This window comes from Narcine bancroftii, chromosome 6 (assembly GCF_036971445.1).
Source record: "Narcine bancroftii isolate sNarBan1 chromosome 6, sNarBan1.hap1, whole genome shotgun sequence".
NCBI classification, from domain to species: Eukaryota; Metazoa; Chordata; class Chondrichthyes; order Torpediniformes; family Narcinidae; genus Narcine; species Narcine bancroftii.
Genome location: NC_091474.1, coordinates 43,857,509 through 43,876,968, shown reverse-complemented (window position 1 = coordinate 43,876,968; position 19,460 = coordinate 43,857,509). Strand labels below are relative to the sequence as shown.

At 42.0% G+C, this 19,460-nt stretch overlaps 1 protein-coding gene across 2 annotated transcripts in view; it reads left to right on the top strand.

Moving 5' to 3' along the window:
- Positions 1-1,482: 1,482 nt before the first annotated feature.
- Positions 1,483-19,460, top strand: part of pigt (phosphatidylinositol glycan anchor biosynthesis, class T) — a 40,136-nt gene continuing 22,158 nt past the window's right edge. For both annotated transcript variants that reach the window (XM_069884850.1, XM_069884849.1), the window contains exons 1-6: positions 1,483-1,758; positions 3,584-3,761; positions 13,017-13,144; positions 15,078-15,178; positions 16,806-16,892; positions 18,274-18,361. In XM_069884850.1, coding sequence (XP_069740951.1) covers positions 1,512-1,758; positions 3,584-3,761; positions 13,017-13,144; positions 15,078-15,178; positions 16,806-16,892; positions 18,274-18,361 — 829 coding nt within the window. In that variant the 5' untranslated portion in view covers positions 1,483-1,511. The remainder of the gene's footprint in view (positions 1,759-3,583; positions 3,762-13,016; positions 13,145-15,077; positions 15,179-16,805; positions 16,893-18,273; positions 18,362-19,460) is intronic.

The following is a 19,460-nucleotide window of genomic DNA, read 5'->3' as shown; positions in this document are numbered from 1 at the left end:
CTGGTCTTCCCAGAACCCTGGGGATCCAATCTTTTATAAATTCTCTCATATTCTTGCCTTCTTCATCTTCCTTAAGGCCCACTATCTTTATATTATTTCTTCTATTATAGTTTTCTATCATATCTATCTTCTGAGCTAACAGCTCCTGTGCTTCTTTAGCTTTTTTATTAGATTCTTCTAATTTCTCTTTTAAGTCTTTTACTTCCATATCTACAAATGTTTCTCGTTTTTCCATATTTTCCACTCTTTTTGCCAATTCTGATATGGCTACTTCCATTTTATTCATTCTTTCTTCTGCATTCTTAATTCTTCTTTTTATCTCATCAAATTCTTGTAATTGCCATTCTTTCACTGATTCCATATATTCTTTAAAAAAAGATACATCCATTGTCTTGCCTTTCTCTTCTTCTTCCACTTCTTTCTGTTCTTCTTCTTCTTCTTCCTCTGGATTGACCATCTGTTGTTTCCTTGTTTTCTTTTTACCCTCTTCTTTCTTGTTGTCGTTATTGTCTGTGTTCTGCACCTGCTGCTGTGCTGCAGGTGTCTCTCTCAGCTGTGGAGATCGACTCCGCAGCTGTTCCCCCCTCCCGTCAGTGTGTTTTTATTCATGCACGGTTGCGCACTTTTACTCGGCTCTGCGAGCCATTTTTGTAGTCCCGAGCCCGGGACCTCCACTGACCTGTGGGAGCGGGCCTCTCTCTCCGCGGCGGGCCTCTTCAGACAGGTAAGGCCTTCACCTTCTTCTTCCGACGTCTTTCCTTCTTCTTTTCTTCCCGTTGTTTTTGGTTTTTCTTTCTTCGCTGCCATTGTCTTCACACTTTTACCTTCACTTTGTTTTGGTTTTTAAGTTTGTGCCTTTGTTTTTTCTCTATCTTTTTTTAACTTTTCTGGAGAGGGCTGGAGTTCCCCAACCGGCCACTACTCCATCACATGACTCCCCCCTTTCCTATTATTGACACTGGGCTTACTGTAATTTGGTATCTGTTACCCTTGACATTCTATAATAATCAGGTGCAAGAGGGTAGCCAGGGAATGGGTTTCCTTTGGGGCCAAAGGGATCATCAATGTGTGGAGCCAGTGGATTTGTGTGAGGTCCTATATAAATACTTCACAAGAAGAACAGGGAGGGATACCTGGACCATCTGCAGCAGGTCAGGAGGAGCAGCATTAGTTTATTGTGAATAATGTATATTTTGGGGGATAATCTGTGTCCCCACATCCTGGCCTCTCAGGTGGAGTCAGACACACTCACAACATTGAAGTCCTTTACATTAGCACTGGACAGGCAAGACAGAGATGGATGTGATCATGTTGCTGACAAATGGATTGGCTGGAGATGGGCAAGGGGACCAGCATGGACGTGATGGGCCGAGGTGCACTTTCTGCGCTGCCAGTACCTGGCTGTTCAGTAGCAGACGCACGTGTCTCGAACCAGGAACCGCCCGGCGCTGATCAAGGCGGAAGTGATTCGACCGGAAGTGACAGAGCCGGCCGGAAGAGCCGAGCGTGTTATGGCGGCTTCCATGGCGTTCGGGCCTGGGTCTGTGCCGGTCGGCTGGTTGCTACTGGCCCTTGGAGTGTTGGCGATTGTCGGCCCGGCGCTGCTGGAGGGGACGGGCCAGTGCGCGCAGCGGGACCGCTTCGAGGAGGAGCTGGTGCTGAAGCCGCTCAGCTCCGGCGACGTGGCGGCGACTTTCCAGTTCCGCACCCGCTGGGATGTGGAGCTGGGCCTCGGGGACAGCGGCGGCCGGGGCCGGGGTGAGAGGGGGTCAGGGGCCGGGGTGAGAGGGGGTCAGGGGCCGGGGTGAGAGGGGGTCAGGGGCCGGGGTGAGAGGGGGTCAGGGGCCGGGGTGAGAGGGGGTCAGGAGCCTCGGGGATAGCGGCGGCCGGGGTGAGAGGGGGTCAGGGGCCGGGCCGGGGTGAGAGGGGGTCAGGGGCCGGGCCGGGGTGAGAGGGGGTCAGGGGCCGGGGTGAGAGGGGGTCAGGGGCCGGGGTGAGAGGGGGTCAGGGGCCGGGGTGAGAGGGGGTCAGGGGCCGGGGTGAGAGGGGGTCAGGGGCCGGGGTGAGAGGGGGTCAGGGGCCGGGGTGAGAGGGGGTCAGGGGCCGGGGTGAGAGGGGGTCAGGAGCCTCGGGGATAGCGGCGGCCGGGGTGAGAGGGGGTCAGGGGCCGGGGTGAGAGGGGGTCAGGGGCCGGGGTGAGAGGGGGTCAGGGGCCGGGGTGAGAGGGGTTCAGGGGCCTCGGGGATAGCGGCGGCCGGGGTGAGAGGGGCTCAGGGGCCTCGGGGATAGCGGCGGCCGGGGTGAGAGGGGGTCAGGGGCCTCGGGGATAGCGGCGGCCGGGGTGAGAGGGGTTCAGGGGCCTCGGGGATAGCGGCGGCCGGGGTGAGAGGGGACAGGGGCCGGGGTGAGAGGGGACAGGGGCCATGGGGACAGGGCTGGCAGGGGCCACGGGAGAGCAACGGCAGGGGCTGGGGCGAGAGGCGGCTGGGCCACGGGTCAGCGGCCGGGGCTGGGGCGTGCGCTCTGCTTGTTCCAATGATTGGGTTGGGAGGTTGTAGGCAGGCAAGGTCTCAAGTAAAAAAATGGGCTATGGATTGCTGCAGAGGTGATGGATAGGTTCTAAGGTAGAGGGGTGGGTGGTGGAGGTGCAGAGTCCATTCATGGTGGGTGCAAGGAGAGTTGATGGATAGAAGGCGATTACAGGAGAATTGGGAATGGGGAGGGTGAATGGTGGAGCGCAGGGTATTGGAGTGTTTGGGAGGTGAGGATGCGTAGGGCCCATGTTGAAGAGGTGGGGATTTGATGGATGGTTCAGTGCTACTTCCAAACAGACAGAGGAGCACATTTATTGTGAGAGACAAAAGATTAGGGGTCTGTGCAGATCATTAACCAGCCATTTTACACTCAACCAATATTAGTCTTTTTCAAAAAATTCTCCCCATATTCCCAAGAACTCAAAAGTTCCTCCCACTCACTGACATATGGGCCAATTTACCTCCCAACCTGCATTTTTCAGGATCTTTTGGTGGGGGTGGGGGGTACTGGATGGATTGTTTGGGAACACTCAGGCAGAGGCAATGTGTCAACTCTACACAGACAGTGCCCCAGGTTAGGATTGAACCCCAGTCTGGGGATGTGGGGCAGAAAGCTTTCTTCACTATGCTGCTGTATTGCCTCATGTACACAGAGCCTTTTTGAAGAACTGTGAGATGCCCACAAAATCCTGCAGGAAGACAACACTTTGAGTGATATTGGGAATCTTGAGACCATGCCCCAGAAGCATGCAGTGATAAAAGTGCACCTACCCACCTGTCGCCACTACCTGCTCTATCTGATGTAGAATATGTGATTGCCACATCAGAATAGAAAATTAGGGTGGAAGCAAGTTATTCTGGATCCTGAGTGATCGCCTACGAAAAACCAAAGATAATGGTTACAATGTTCCCAGTGGTGGGGCAGCTCATTTAATAGCTTAAGGTGTTTGATTTTGTTTCTCTACCTTTCCCTTCTAGATCTATTACAATGTTGCACTAAATGATAATGCTGTCATTTTGTACTTGTAATATCCAGGTTATGTCTGCAGTCTCTCATTACAGACTCTTTCCGAAGTCACTGGGGCAAGTCCTCTCCAAATTTGCTGTCCGTGAGCTACATCTTTCTTTTTCTCATGGTTTCTGGAGGAGGGCACGATGGGGGCAGCCATTCCTACAGGCTCCACCAGGGGCTGAGCTCTGGGTCTGGTTCCAGCCATCAGTTACAGAGTAAGTGGCAAGCTCTCTTGATTTGACATGTTCACCTGACAGTCTGCTAAACCTCTTGTTGAGTCATACAGCAAGGAAACAATCTCTTTGGCCCAACTCGTTCATGGTGACCAAGTTGTCCATCAGAGCTAGTTCCAATTGGCAGTGTTTGACCCGTAGCTCTCTAACCCTTTCCTATCCATGTGCCTATCCAGATGTCTTTCTAAGTGCAATTCCATGTCCTCTGGCAGCTCATTCCACTTAGGCACTGCTTTTTGTGTGAAAATGTTGCCCCTGAAGTCCCTTTTAAATCCTTCCCACCTCAACTTAAACCTATGTCCTCTCCTCCCCTTGGGGAAAAGCTTGTGACTATTCACCTTGCCTATGCCCTTATGCATTTGTAGACTTCAATAAAGTTTAGACCTCTATATGTTTACTTGCCTATGCCCTTATGCATTTGTAGACTTCAATAAAGTTTAGACCTCTATATGTTTCTGGATATCTTTTGTTAGTTTTCCTATATCAGTTTTAAAGTTCAGATTTGTAATGCATTCTGACCTTTTTTGGAAGAGTTGCAGTACCATCATTAGCTGAAGAGTGTTAATAAATGGGTTTAGGATTGCTGTTTGCCTCGGAATTTCTAATGGGGCTAAATGTACAAGGATTGAATGTTTCAGGGATCGGTGCTGGGCCCATTTGTTGCTTGTCATCTCTATCGATGACCTGGATGACAACGAGGTAAATTTGCAGATGACAGTAAGATTTGGAGAGTAGTGGACAGCGACGAAGGCTCTCAAAGCAGGATCTGGACCAGCTGGAACAATGGCATATGGAGTCTAATGCAGACAAGTGTGAGGTATTGGACTTTTGGAGGACAAACCAGGGTAGGACTTGCACTGTAAATGGTAGGGAACTGATCACTGTGGTACAACAGAGGGATCTGGGAATGCATATACATAATTGGCCCTGAAAAAGTGGCATCACAGGTAGTCAGAATCATAGAGAGAGCTTCGGCACATTTTCCTTTGTATATCAAAATAGTGAATACAGGAGATGGGATTTTAAAAAACTTTAATTTAGATATACAACACGGTACGAGTCCGTGCCGCCCAATTTACACCCTATTAACCTACACCCCCAGTACATTTTTTTGAACAGTCGGAGGAAACGAGCTCCCGGAGAAAACCTTTGCAGACACGGGGAGAATGTACAAACTCCTTACAGACAGTGCGGGATTCGTGTTATGTTTTAGTTGTATAAGAGATTGGTAAGGCCAAATTTGGAGTTTTGTGTGCTGTTTTGGGCACCTACCTGCAGGAAAGATGTGAGAAAGGATGAAAGTGCAAATTTACAAGGATTGTACCAGGACTTGAAGAGCTGAGTTGTAGGGAAAGGTTAAATAGTTGAGGATTTTATTCTTGAGCTTTGGAGGATGAGAGAATTGATAGAAGTAGAAAAAATTTTGAGGAATTTGGGGGTAAAAGCTTTTTCCACTGAGTTTGGGTGAGACAAGAATGAGAGGACATGGATTAAGGGTGAACAGTGAAATATTTAGAGGGAGATTTCTTCACACAGGGTGATGAGGGTGTGGAAGAAGCTGCCAGAAGAAGTGGTGGATGTGGATTTGATTTTGACATTAAATAAAAGATTGAACTGGTACATATTTTGGAGGATTATGGTCCAGGTGCTGGTTGATGGGACAAACAACAAATAGTTTGGCACAGGCTTGATGGGTTGAAAGGTTTGTTTCGATGCTGCAGTATTCTATGGTTTGAATGAACACAGAATTCTGTTCATGATCCCTGACCTCTCACCCTACTGTGGTGAAGGTAGTGTAGTGCCTGATGGTTCCAGTGACCTGGTTTTGATTCTCCACTAGTGCTGTTTGTGAAATTTCCTGTGGCCAAGTGAATATTCCATGAATCTTCTGACTTCCCACTTTCATAGATTACCCCTGGAGTCTATGGATGGTGGGAGAATTATGAGGAAAATAGGAACTAAACAGCTGAATAGGATATGAACAATAATTCGGAAGGATATATATATTCGTATATAATATGTATCCTCAAAAATGTGTGTAGTGGGCTGAGCAGGTTAGACGGGCCGAATTGCCATTCCAGATGGCGCAGGCCCCCTTCCCTTCTCAGGAGAAGCCCGCATTTGGTGACATGTGTTGCCTGGGAGACGTCGCCACTTCCTGACTGCATGTTGCTGGGCAGGAAGTGACTCTGCAATGCGCTGACGTCACTCCCTTAGACCAGCACACCCCAAACAGGAAGTGGGTCATCCCTTAAAGCAGTAAGAGAGATTCAAATAAAGTTCAGTTACTGGTTCACCCTCGCGTTGTGTGGACTTGCTTAATTTCAGTAGCGCTGCTGTTAGCAGCCCTTACATATGCCTGTTAAGCTGCAAACACTGACAACATTGAAATCCCACTGAATCCATTGACAAGCTGTGATGAGCACAAGGTAAAACCTGCTGATATGCACAGCCCTCTTCACTATCTTTTATCTGCTTCTTTCCTCTAGAAGATGCTAGCTATTATTGGAAAAAGGCAGTCACTCCAGCAACATGTGTGGAAGTGTTTCAGGTTGAAGACCTTCATCAGTCCCTTGTTAACCATTCCTTGTTGGATATGCTCAGGTTACTGCCCATCTAGATGCTTGTCATTGAATGGTCATGGCAGTGGCCGGTCGGGAAACTCCAGCCCTCTCCAGAAAAGTAAAAAAAAGACAGTGAAAAAACAAAGGCACAAACACAAAAACTAAAATAAAATGAAAGTAAAGGTGTGGAAAAAATGGTAGCGAAGAAAGAAAAGCCAAAAGCAACAGGAATAAGAGAAGAAGAAAAGACGTCGGAAGAAGAAGGTGAAGGCCTTACCTGTACGAGGAGGCCCGCTGTGGAGAGAGAAGCCCGCTCCCTAAGGTCAGTCGAAGCCCCGAACTTGGGACTACAAAAATGGCTCACGGAGCCAAACAAAAGTGCGCAACCGCGCATGCGCAAGACAAATATAACACTGACGGGAGGGGAGACCAGCTGAGGAGTCGATCTCCACAGCTGAAATTGATAACCACAACAAAGCAGCAAGAGGAAAACAGAAAATAACGAGAACAAGAAAGAAGAGAGTAAAAAGAAATCAAAGAAACAACAGATGACCAACCCAGAGGAAGAAGACCAGCATCAAGACACTTCTAGTAAAAATAAGAAGACCAAAAAGATCCAACAAAATAAAACAACCCAACAAGAAAACCAGAAGAGATAGAGGTAAAGGACACAGATCCTGGAGTGGACTCAGAAGAAGAAGAGGAAGAACACAGAGAAATAGAAGATGAAGGGAAGGGCAAGTACATGGATATTTTTTTTTAAAGAATATATGGAATCAGTAAAAGAATGGCAATCACAAGAATTCAGTGAAATAAAAAAAGAATAAAAAGTACAGAAGAAAAAGTGAATAGATTAGAGATGATCATGTCAGATATAGGAAAAAGAGTGGACAAGGTGGAAGAACGAGAAACAGCCGTAGAAATGGAAGTAGATGACTTATAAAAGAAATTAGAAGAATCTGATAAAAAAGTTAAAGAGACACAAGAGCTGTTAGCTCAGAAGATGGATATAATGGAAAATTATAATAGAAGAAACAATATAAAGATAGTGGGCCTTAAAGAAGATGAAGAAGGCAAGAATATGAGAGAATTTATAAAATAGTGGATCCCCAGGGTCCTAGGAAGTCCAGAATTACAGGAAGAAATGGAAATAGAAAGGGCACACAGAACATTAGCCCCTAAACCACAACCACAACAAAAACCAAGATCCATTCTAGTAAAATTCCTAAGATATACAACAAGAGAAAATATATTGGAGAAAGCAATGAGGAAAATAAGAGAAGACAAAAAACCACTGGATTACAAAGGTCAAAAAATCTTTTTCTATCCAGATACAAGTTTTGAACTCCTGAAGAAGAGGAAGGAGTTCAATACAGCAAAAACGATCCTATGGAAAAAAGGATATAAATTTATGCTAAAGTACCCAGCGGTACTTAAAATAGTTATTCCAGGGCATCAAAACAGACTATTCTTGGATCCGGAGGAAGCACGAAAATTTGCAGAACAACTACAAAACAGACAGAGAGATGAAGTCATGTAACGAGAGCAAAAATGTCCACGAACTATAAGTATGTGTGTATATGAATATATATATATATATATATATATCCAGCTGCGCTGGATGGGTCACGTCTCCAGAATGGAGGACCATCGCCTTCCCAAGATCGTGTTATATGGCGAGCTCTCCACTGGCCACCGTGACAGAGGTGCACCAAAGAAAAGGTACAAGGACTGCCTAAAGAAATCTCTTGGTGCCTGCCACATTGACCACCGCCAGTGGGCTGATAACGCCTCAAACCGTGCATCTTGGCGCCTCACAGTTTGGCGGGCAGCAACCTCCTTTGAAGAAGACCGCAGAGCCCACCTCACTGACAAAAGGCAAAGGAGGAAAAACCCAACACCCAACCCCAACCAACCAATTTTCCCTTGCAACCGCTGCAATCGTGTCTGCCTGTCCCGCATCGGACTTGTCAGCCACAAACGAGCCTGCAGCTGACGTGGACTTTTTACCCCCTCCATAAATCTTCGTCCGCGAAGCCAAGCCAAAGAAATATATATATATATATATATATATATATATGTGTGTGTGTGTATATATATATATATATATATATATGTGTGTACATGAGTGTATGTGTATTTAAAAAAAATATATAGAGTATAGATAAGAATTAATAAGGGAAAGAAAGGGAAGGGAGGAAGTAAGGAGGGAATTAAGAGAATGACCTTTGTTGTATATGAAAATTAAAATCTTTTCTGGGGGGGAGCTGGGTGGGGAAGAAATACGGTCACTGCAAAATCAGTTGATTTTGCAAATCCAAATGGAGAGGTGAGATGTGGTTGCCCGGCAAGGGACAAAGGGCAACTCAGGAAGGGGAGGGAATAGTGAGGTTAAAGGAATTTTAGATAGAATAATGGAAATATTTTATGTTTTAGAAATGTTGTCTTATAATGTGTTCAAAAAAAGAAAGCAGAAATGGATAAGAAGGAAAGGTGATGATGAGGAAACGGAAAGGAAAGATAAACAGTATAAAATGGCTATGTTGAACTATATGACTTTAAATATTAATGGAATACATAACCAAATCAAAAGGAAGAAACTTAAATTTACTGAAAAAAGAAAAAATTGATATAGCATTCGTACAAGAAACACACTTAACTGAAGTGGTACACAAGAAATTAAAGAGAGATTGGATAGGACATTTAACAGCAGCATTATACAAAAGCTAGAGGAGTAGCTATATTAATCAGTAAAAATGTACCAATCAAAATAGAAGAGGAAATAATAGATCCAGCAGGGAGATATGTAATGATAAAATGTCAGATATATTCAGAGTTTTGGAATTTACTCAATGTATATTCACCTAATGAAAAAGATCAAAAATTTATGCAAGATATCTTTTTGAAGATAGCAGACACGCAAGGGAACATAGTAATAGGAGGGGATTTCAACCTTAATTTGGATTCAAACATGGATAAAACTGGGAAAAAAATTAACAGAAAGAACAAAGTAACCAAATTTATAATTAAATCGATGCAAGAAATGCAACTTTTGGATATATGGAGGAAACAATACCAAAAGGAAAAGGAATATTCATATTATTCGGGTAGACATAAAACATACTCAAGAATAGACCTATTCCTGTTATCAGCTCGCATGCAAGACAGAGTTAGGAAAACGGAATATAAAGCTAGACTATAATCGGACCACTCACCCTTGTTATTGACAATAGAGTTAGAGGACATCCCACCAAGAATGCATAGATGGAGATTAAACTCCATGCTACTTAAAAGGCAGGATTTTAGAGAATTAATTGAAGGACAAATTAAAATGTACTTTGAAATAAATACGGAATCAGTGAAAGATAAGTTTATACTATGGGACGCAATGAAAGCATTCATCAGAGGGCAAATAATAAGTTATGTAACTAAGATGAAGAAGGACTACAATCAGGAAACAGAGCAGTTGGAAAGGGAAATAGCAAATATAAAAAAAGAACTAGCAATGAAGGAAGACACAACTAAAAGAAGAGAATTGGCAGATAAAAAAAAATATGAAACACTATACAAACATTTAAGGTGGAGAAGAACATAATGAAGACAAAACAGAAATATTATGAACTAGGAGAAAAAAATGCACAAAATTCTAGCGTGGCAGCTTAAGACAGAGCAATCTAAGAGAATGGTATTGCCATTAAGGAAAAAAGACAAGCAAATCACATATAATCCAATGGAGATTAATGAAAACTTCAGAGAATTCTACGAACAATTATATCAAACTGAAAACTAAGGGAAAGAAGACAAAATAGATGAATTTCTAACTAAAATTGAACTACCGAAATTACAAACAGGAACAAAATAAATTAACAAAACCATTTGAAATAGAAGAAATACGGGAGATAATTAAAAAAACTACCGAATAATAAAACACCAGGAGAGGATGGATTCCCAATAGAATTCTATAAAACATTTAAAGATTTATTAATTCCTCCCCTTCTGGAAGTAATCAACCAGACTGATAAAACACAAAGACAGGGAAAGATCCACTCGAACCAGTATCATATAGACCAATATCTTTACTTAACACAGATTATAAGATAATAGCTAAACTATTAGCAAACAGATTAGCTGACTATGTACCAAAAATAGTAAATCTAGACCAAACTGGATTTAGTCTATTTGCAGATGACGTTATAATATACTTAGCAGAAACAGAAATATCAATAAAAGAATTACATAGGAAATTGAAGGAATATGGAAAAGTGTCGGGGTACAAGATTAATGCAAATTAAAGTGAAGCAATGCCAATGAATAATTCAGATTTCTCAAAATTTAAGAAAGAATCACCATTCAAATGGCAAATGTAAGCAATGCGATACCTAGTTTTACAAAAAAATAAAAACCTCGGCCATCTATATAAACTCAATTATTATCCACTAATGAAAAAATTACAAGACGACTTAGAGCATTGGAAAGACTTACCTCTAACACTGATAGGAAGGATAAACTGTATTAAAATGAACATTTTCCCAAGGATACAATACCTATTTCAGACATTACCAATACGCTTAACAGAGAAATTCTTCAAGGAGTTAAAGAAAATAATAAGGAAATTTTTATGGAAAGGGGGGAAACCGAGGATAGCACTAGATAAATTAACGGAATGGTATAAACAAGGAGGCTTACAACTACCAAACTTTAAAAATTATTATAGACCCACACAATTAAGATACCTATCAGATTTTTATCAAACAAGGGAAAAGCCAGATTGGACTAGATTAGAACTAGATAAAATAGGGGAGAAGATACCTGAAAATATATTATATAAATGGGATGAAAAATTGGTACAACGTAGGAATTCTCCAGTATTGCATCATCTGCTCAACATTTGGAAGAAGATTCATGTAGAAAGGAATAAAACAAATTACCAACTACCAAAACTAATACTGACGCAAAATCACCTAATCCCTTTTATAATAGATAACCTTTCCTTTAAAGAATGGGAGAAAAAAGGGATCAAAAGAATAGAAAATTGTTTTTCGGGAAAAAAATTATTATTTCCTTTGAAAAAATGAAGGATAAATATAATATAACTCACGATACAATGTTGGCATACTACAAACTGAAATCCTACTTGAAGGACAAATTGGGAAACAGTCTGAGGTTACCAGAAGGAAGTAATTTTGAATATGTGATTACAGACACAATGATAATCAAAAAATTTGTAACAAACATGTATATTAAGCTACAAGAAAAGGAGAACGAGGAAACAAATGGTAAAACTAAACAAAAATGGGAACAAGATCTAAACATAAAGATAAAGAATGAAACATGGGAGAAGTTATGCTCCGGAACTATGAGAAATACAATAAACACGAGGTTACGTATGATACAATATAACTGGATACACAGGCTATACATCACACCTCAAAAGTTAAATAAATGGGACCCAACAGTATCAGACAGATGTTTTCGCTGTAAAAAGGAAACGGGAACAACAATTCATGCAATCTGGACATGTGAGAAAGTGAAAAAATTTTGGGAAGATCTAAACCAGATATTAAATAAAATCACAAAAAGCAATATACTAAAAACCCAGAGATCTGCCTCCTAAGTAATATAAAAAACAAAGAATTTGGACTCGATTTGGATGGAGCACAAAAAAGATTTGTTATGATAGCCCTAGCTGTAGCAAAAAAATGTATTATGTCAACCTGGAAATTAGAAGATAACTTGAGAATACAACAATGGGATATAGAAATGAATAAATGTATTCCATTAGAAAAAATAACATAATTTAAGAAATAACATTACAATATTTGAACAAATATGGGAGCCATACATGAAACACAATAGAGAAAACCTACCAGAGACTTCCACCACCTAAAATGACAGAAGGAGAAGATAATGAAAAGAACTGACTCAGTGGAATTTCTTGTTTATTTTTATTGAGTGACAACATTGTTTGACGGGTTTAATGTATCTTATATTCTGAACTTTAAATAAATGGGAGGGGAGGTAAGGGAGGGAGGGAGGGGTGGGGAGAAAATGACACTGTATATATTTAAGAAGGAAAATGTATGTATCTTGATCAATATGGTTTATAGTGTGAAAAATAAAAAATTAAAAAAAAAACAACTTGGTGCTTGATCAGTTTTCCTGTTGCATATGTAGATAATGATTAGAAGCACCTTTGCTGGGTTACCTTTTGAACTCCATTCACTTGTTCACAAGATCCTAATTGCCGGAAGCGTTCTGACTTGGCAAAGTGCGAAGCAGTTTTTAAATTGTTAATCACAGTTGCTCATGCTAAATGGAACATTGGGAAAACACAAGACTGCAGGTGGACTGTTTCTTAGGAGCAGTTTTGAATTCACTGATGAATGAAAATTGTGCACTTTGAGTCTGATGGGATATCATTCACTGTTCTTAATGGACAAGAGTAGAGTTAGCCTTCAATTGGTATAAATGGACACTCCTGGTGAGTGCACCATTGATTTGGTGATATGGTGAATGCAGTAAAAAGTTACCACAGTCACCATCTCCACTTTAACTTTTAAACTCCAAATGATTTCCAAATGCATCTAAAGATTTCACTGCAGTATGTTTCCTTATGAATTGCGAATTCACTGTACAAATTCAGACCAGTTATATTTAAACCTTTTTCTTACAGTGTTGACACCACCTGGAAGGAACTGACCAACGTTCTCTCAGGTTTATTCTGTGCATCTCTCAATTTCATTGATTCAACAAACACTGTTACTCCAACAGCTTCTTTCAAACCGCTTGGCATCATTAATGGTAAGCATCTGTCTATATTCGCATGGTACATATAATTACTCATTTTGTCCAGTGAATTTATCAGATTAGTAAACCTGAACTAACAATTCAGAGATTTGAGTTCAAGTCTCACCAGAGCCCATGTGGAATTTAAATTTCATCTTCAATCCGGAATCTGGGGTGAAAACAAGTTGTCACGATGATGTTTATTGCAAAAAGTACTGGAGCATCTGAATAACCCTTTTAATTATTCAGTATACTGCAGGGGAGGATCCTTATCCAGTGTAGTTTTTGCTTGAGTCCAGATACACTCCATGTAGTTGACTCTGAAATAATCTGGAGCAGCTAGGTTCAAGGCCAACGGGAATAGGCAATGAGTTCTGGCCTTGCCAGTGACACCCTAGTCCTGCAAAATGGGTCAAATAAAAGATGTCTCCTGATGGCACATTGTTTACAGCTGTTTGGTCACACTGCTCCTGCACTTCATCCAACAGTATGGGGCATGGTATTACTTCATTTTGGGGCTGGCATCACTGGTGAGTATCATTCTAACATAAGCACAAGGAGCAGGCTAGTTGCCCTTTGAGCCTACTTTGCCATTCAAGAAGGTTGTGACTGATCCAGTCTTGACCACCACGCTGTTTATCTGCATGTTCTATCTGATGATCCCTGTCATTTAGATATCAGTATCTTCCTTGAATATGTTCAATGACTGCCTCTGCAGCTATCTGGAACCTCTTATGAATACATGACCCCCCCCCCCCCCTCCCATTCTAGATGCCCCACTTAAGACAAATATCCATTTACATGTTGATCCTCCTCTGAATTTTATGTTTCCATTTGATCACCTCTCATTCTAAACTCCAATGAGTGTAGACCTAACCTGCCTTCACTCATCAACTCCCTCATCCCGGAAGCCAACCTCCTGAAATTTCTCTGCACTACCACAAATGCTTAAATATGGAGACGAAAACTCTGCACAGTTCTGTAGATGCGGTTTTGCTAGAACCCCATGAAGTTGCAGCAAAACTACCTTCTATACTCAATGCCTCTTAAAATAAAGGCCAAAGTTGCATGGGCCTTCATAATTACTTTTACTAGCATACTACCTTGTTCTGTTTTGTGAACTCTGCATATCCCTCTGCAAAAGAACAATATCACATGCCGGCCACCCCAGCCCTGACGTTCCCCGCTGGCTGCCCCTGCCCCGAAGTCCCACGCTGTCCGCCCCAGCCCTGACAGCGGGCGGGACTACGGCCGCAGTCGACAGGAGCCGCCGTTTGCTCCGAGTCGCCTCTCCTGCAGCCAGCCCTTTCAGGTGCCAAAGTAGCGCCTTCAGTGCTGCCACTGTTCGTCCATTTTAACACACCCGCAGCTGCATTCTCAGAGTGATTGCACCTGAAAGCGGCTCGAGATCCAAAGTCAACCGGTAATGAAATGGGAACAGGTTCTGTCAGATCGCTTAAGCTGTTAATGCTTCTCTCAACATGTAATAATCCGCCATTAGGAAGTTAAGAGGTTAATTTGGTAGACTGGGAGGCCCCAAGCCTTGTTCTTAATATGCAATGTTGATTCTCTTTTAAAATAAGCCTTAATAAAGACCTGTTTTTTCTTAATATTTGTGACTCAAAAAAATACTTTGACAAAGTTTTAAAAATAGTACATCCAATTGTTTGTTCATCTTCAATATTGGACAAATCCTTTTTTAAAAAAATAGATTTTCCTTTCAACTAGTTATTCATAAAATTGCATTAAACGGCCTGATTATATTTGAATTCTCCAATACCCCATAACCAGGTTCTTGGGAATAAATTCTATGAAAAAAATATAATTCTGTAGCTGGCTGAGGTACCTGATGGTAAAATAATGGTCTCTCTTCACTGTCATCTTCTGTCTTACCTGGTTTGGATCTTGGGCTGTTCATGGAAAGGTAACTTGCTCTGTTTCCTGACAGAAACTGATCATCAGTACTTAAGGTATTCAGCACTGCCAAGAGAGATTGTATGCACAGAAAATCTTACTCCATGGAAGAAACTTCTGCCGTGTGGCTCAAAGGTAAATCATATAAAAGTGAAAAATTATAAAACAACATTGAAGGTACCAAAAATTTGTTAAGGTTTAAAAAATGTAGAATTAGGAAGTATTTGAAATAACTCATACATAAAATAAAAAAATAGATTTGTATGAAGATCAATAGGAATAATATAAAGTGAAAATGATATGATAAATCATAATCATTTATTAAATCTGATCTAAAGATGATTGCATAGTAATGAGCACCTGTCTTTCTGTGAGTCTTTGAGTCGGCAGTCACCAAAAGGGAGGATAGAATTGGCAAGTCCAGAACTGAATTGTGAATGGGGTTGGATTTGCTGATAGTTCACAACAATCTTCGGGTCCTGAAGAAGGTGGTACTGACGGTGAGTGTTGATTTGGGAGCTCAGGAAGGAGGCGTGAGTTCCAGCGCAGGTTTTTAGAACAGAGGGTTATTGGGAATGTTGCTGTGGTGATCTTGATGACGCAGGATTCCCATTCGACTTTGTTTCGTTCCCATTGGTTAGATTTTGACCACCACCCATTTAATTGGGTAGTTCTTGCAAATGCCCTCTGGTTATTTTATTAAGATTGTAATGGTTGATGCTGAATAAGTTCTCAAGAAAATAACCGAGATAGATCAAGATATTTTGAGTTGAGTCATGATGCAGAGTTGATGGTATCTGTGTGGCAGACGTGCAAAGTCTGATGTCTGATAAACGTGCCAGATGCAGAGTGTGACTGGGACATGGCAGGCTTCTGTTCCACTGAAATTGTAACATTGGGTGTGTACTTGATGTGAAGTGGGTGATCCAGTGGGTTATGAGATGCAACCTCTTTGTCCGGCACAGATGTTTGGTAAAACATGAGTGTGTGAAGTGCAGGAAATAATATCTGGAATGCAGCACATGATGCCATGGATGTGGAGTGAAACACGATAGGCTGCAGACGCTGTGGTTGTAGTAAAAACACCAAAATTCTGGAGGAGGTAAAACACAGGATTCTGTTGACACCGTGGTTAAGTGAAAAAAAAACCCACAAATGCTGGAGAGACTCAGCAGGTCAAACAGTACCTTTATGTAGCAAAGGTGAAGTCACATCAACAACATTTCAGGCTGGAGCCCTTCATTGAGGAAATGCTGGAGGAGCTCAGCCAGCCTTTTCAGCATCTACAGGAGACAAAGATTATATCATCGACGTTTCGGGCCTGAGCCCTTCTTAAGAGAAAATCAGAAAAGGCAGAACCAGGATAGATCAGAAAGTCTCAGAATTCAAATACTGGGGGAGGAATCCAGACCCACAAAAGGTGTTAATTGGATGTGATAAGGGACTAGGTAGAATTTATCATGTCTGTGAAAGGAGACAGGGAATGGAGGGACAAAGGGGGGAAGCAGGGGGTTAGAGGTGGCCGGGGGGGGGGGGCGGTTTAATGAAACCCAGAGGTTGATATTAATGCCCTCCAGTTGGAGGGTGCCCAGTCAGAAGATGAGCATTTTGTCTAGATGAGTAAGGTGATGAAGTTCGTAAATTTTAATTTCATGGATTGAACGGGAAGATGAAAAGAGAGTATTAACATTTATTAAGAAATTGGAGTCAATGTAGCTTTTTTTCAAGAAACACATTTTTGCTCTTAATATTTTGTGTTCAGGCAGGGTTGGGAGTGTTACTGAAGGCTGAACGGTTATTTCATACCAGCTATCATTCGCAGGCTGTGCATGTCAGACCTGTCTGCCGGGTAAGTGTTAAAAGGTGCTTTTCATTTTGCCTTACCTTGCATGGTATTCTTCTGAATTAAAACATATAATACATTCATACCAGTTACACATGACGTCAAATTCTTTTACTTCACCTTGGTACCTTAACTTGAATATTCTCTGCAAGAAGAATACAACTAATTGCATACCAGAATGTTCAATATTCAAAACCTGTTTTTCTCCCAAAGTTAAATTTTTTATTGTTATTATCCAATGTGCTTTGAGCATTTTATAGAAATTTCTCAAAGCCTGTGACGATAGAATTTTGCACCAGCCCTTTGCCTCTCATTCTATTGGTGCCAGTGGTTTGCCGGAGCAGTCCATAAATATCCACACTGCCTTGCTCTTTGCCAGTAGTCTTAGGTCTTCCACTGTCCCTCATGTTTATACAGCGTTTAAATGAAGGGAGTACTGGTGCAGTCACATCCAGTGGCCGTTGATTCCATCCTCAGAAAACTGATCTAACCTCACTTCTTATTCGATTTGTAATCAATTCGGTTTGACTGCTCAGTGATAAAATCATGTTTATTCAGGTGCTTATCAACAAGATTTTTTAAATTATTATATAAATCTTGTGGGTAAGCAGGAAAGAGGTTTTAGTATGAAGTTTTCACAAATGAGCTTTGCTGGATGGTGATAAAGAAAGACTAAAATGGTTAACTATTTGTTGGCGACCGGCGTTTGAATCAGGCGCCGTTTGTACAGAGTTTGTTCGTTCTCCCTGTGTCTGCGTGGGTTTTCCCCGGGAGCTCCGGTTTCCTCCTGCCCTTCAATATTTAGACTGCAGGTTAATTTGGGTGTAATTGGACAGCACGCAGGTTTAAATGGCTAGAGTCGACTTCTACTGTGCTGTAAATCATTTTTTTATTTTTATAAAAAGTTAAATAATCCAGCATTTTTTTTGTCAGCTCCATATGGGGAGTGAGTGGAATGCCTCAAGCAGTTTAAGCCTTTGACCTGCCCTCTTTGACACTGGGTGAGTTAGACTCAGGTTATTGTTTGGAGTGCTTAAGTCATCCTGAACTCCCGAATAGTATTTTTATTTCCGAAACCATCAGTGTTGGATAACAAAAGGATTGAATTGAGACCAGAACAGAACCCAGGACATTGCCACCAGATTTATGGGGCTACAAATGTTAAATATTCTCCTGCTGAATGCCAATAATTCTTGAAATGCCTTTCATTAACTCCCACCCTGAATGCTGGCTTATACTGACCCTGGAATAGGACTTCATCGGCATTAATGTATGAAAAGTTAGCTTGCTTTTAATGAAAGAAAGGGACAAACTTGCCACAAATGTCCAACCTGTTCATATTTTCCACATTTACGACACGGAATATCTTTTCATGCTGTCTGCCTAGGATGAGCTGTGCTCCAGTATCTCCTGGGAGATGACACTGAGCCTGTCTGTTGTGTTTGACCTCCATGCTGCCGGCTCAGGAAAACGAGGTAGGTGGAAGAAAGTTCAGGGGAGCTCTCAGAGATACCTTTTTTTTTAACTCAGAGAGTGGTGGGTGCTGGGAATGCATTGACAGGGGAGGTGTGGAGGCTGATATAAGAATATTCAAAATATTCTTAGATAGGCACAAAGCTGTAAGAAAAAAATAAAGCATTATGGGTATGAGGTAGGTAGATGTGGTTTAGGTTCACATAGGTCAGCACAACATTGTGGGCTGAAGGGCTTGTACTGAGCTGTAATGTTCTATGTTATTAAACATGAAATGAGGAAAAAGAACAGCAGAATTAGGAGCAGGCAGATCACTATCCTAAATTAGAAATATATCGTAGCTTCTACGTCACTGGGTCTAATTCGTGGAATTCCCTCTTTAACAGCCTTGTGGCAGCTGAACTCACACTGGTAAAGGAACTCAGCGGGTCAAGCAGCTTCACTGGGAGAAAAGAATAGTGGGCGTTTCGGGCTGAAATCCTTGACTGAGACTGGGAAATTGTAGTAGTGAAGCAGGGCGAGGGTGGGAAGGGTGGAGGATAGGGGTCCCATGTGGGATTGGCAAACCAAGGAGGGCGAAGCATGGCAGACGGGCATTCGATTGCTAGATGCCAGAGAAAGGTCAGGAGGAAGAAGATGTTCTAAAAGGTGAGTCAAAAGGAAGTTGGATGTGGCCTTTGTGGCTAAAGTGATTAAAGGGTATGGAGAGAAAGCAGGATAGGGTATTGAAGTCTCATGAGTCGGCTTGATCATGTTGAATGGAGGGGAAGGCTCACAGGGCCGGATGGCCTCCTCTTATTTGCTCTGTTTCTGTGATTCCAATGCTAATGTATTTAGCTGGATGATCACCCAACCTCGATAAATATTGGCTCTTCCAAAGCTCTGCCCGTTCATGAGACTCAGACTTCAAATTCTTGTAATTAATGAGCTTTGCTTGTTTTGAATCCATCAATTAAAAATTTTCAGCCTTCTGTTTAGGTTCTTTTCTAACCTCGTCCTTCCTTTCAATGACCTCTTCCTGCCCAGTCCTACAATCTGCTAACTATGTTCCTCTAATTCGGGACTTGTGCTCATCTTGTGGGCTGTACCTTCAACTGCCTT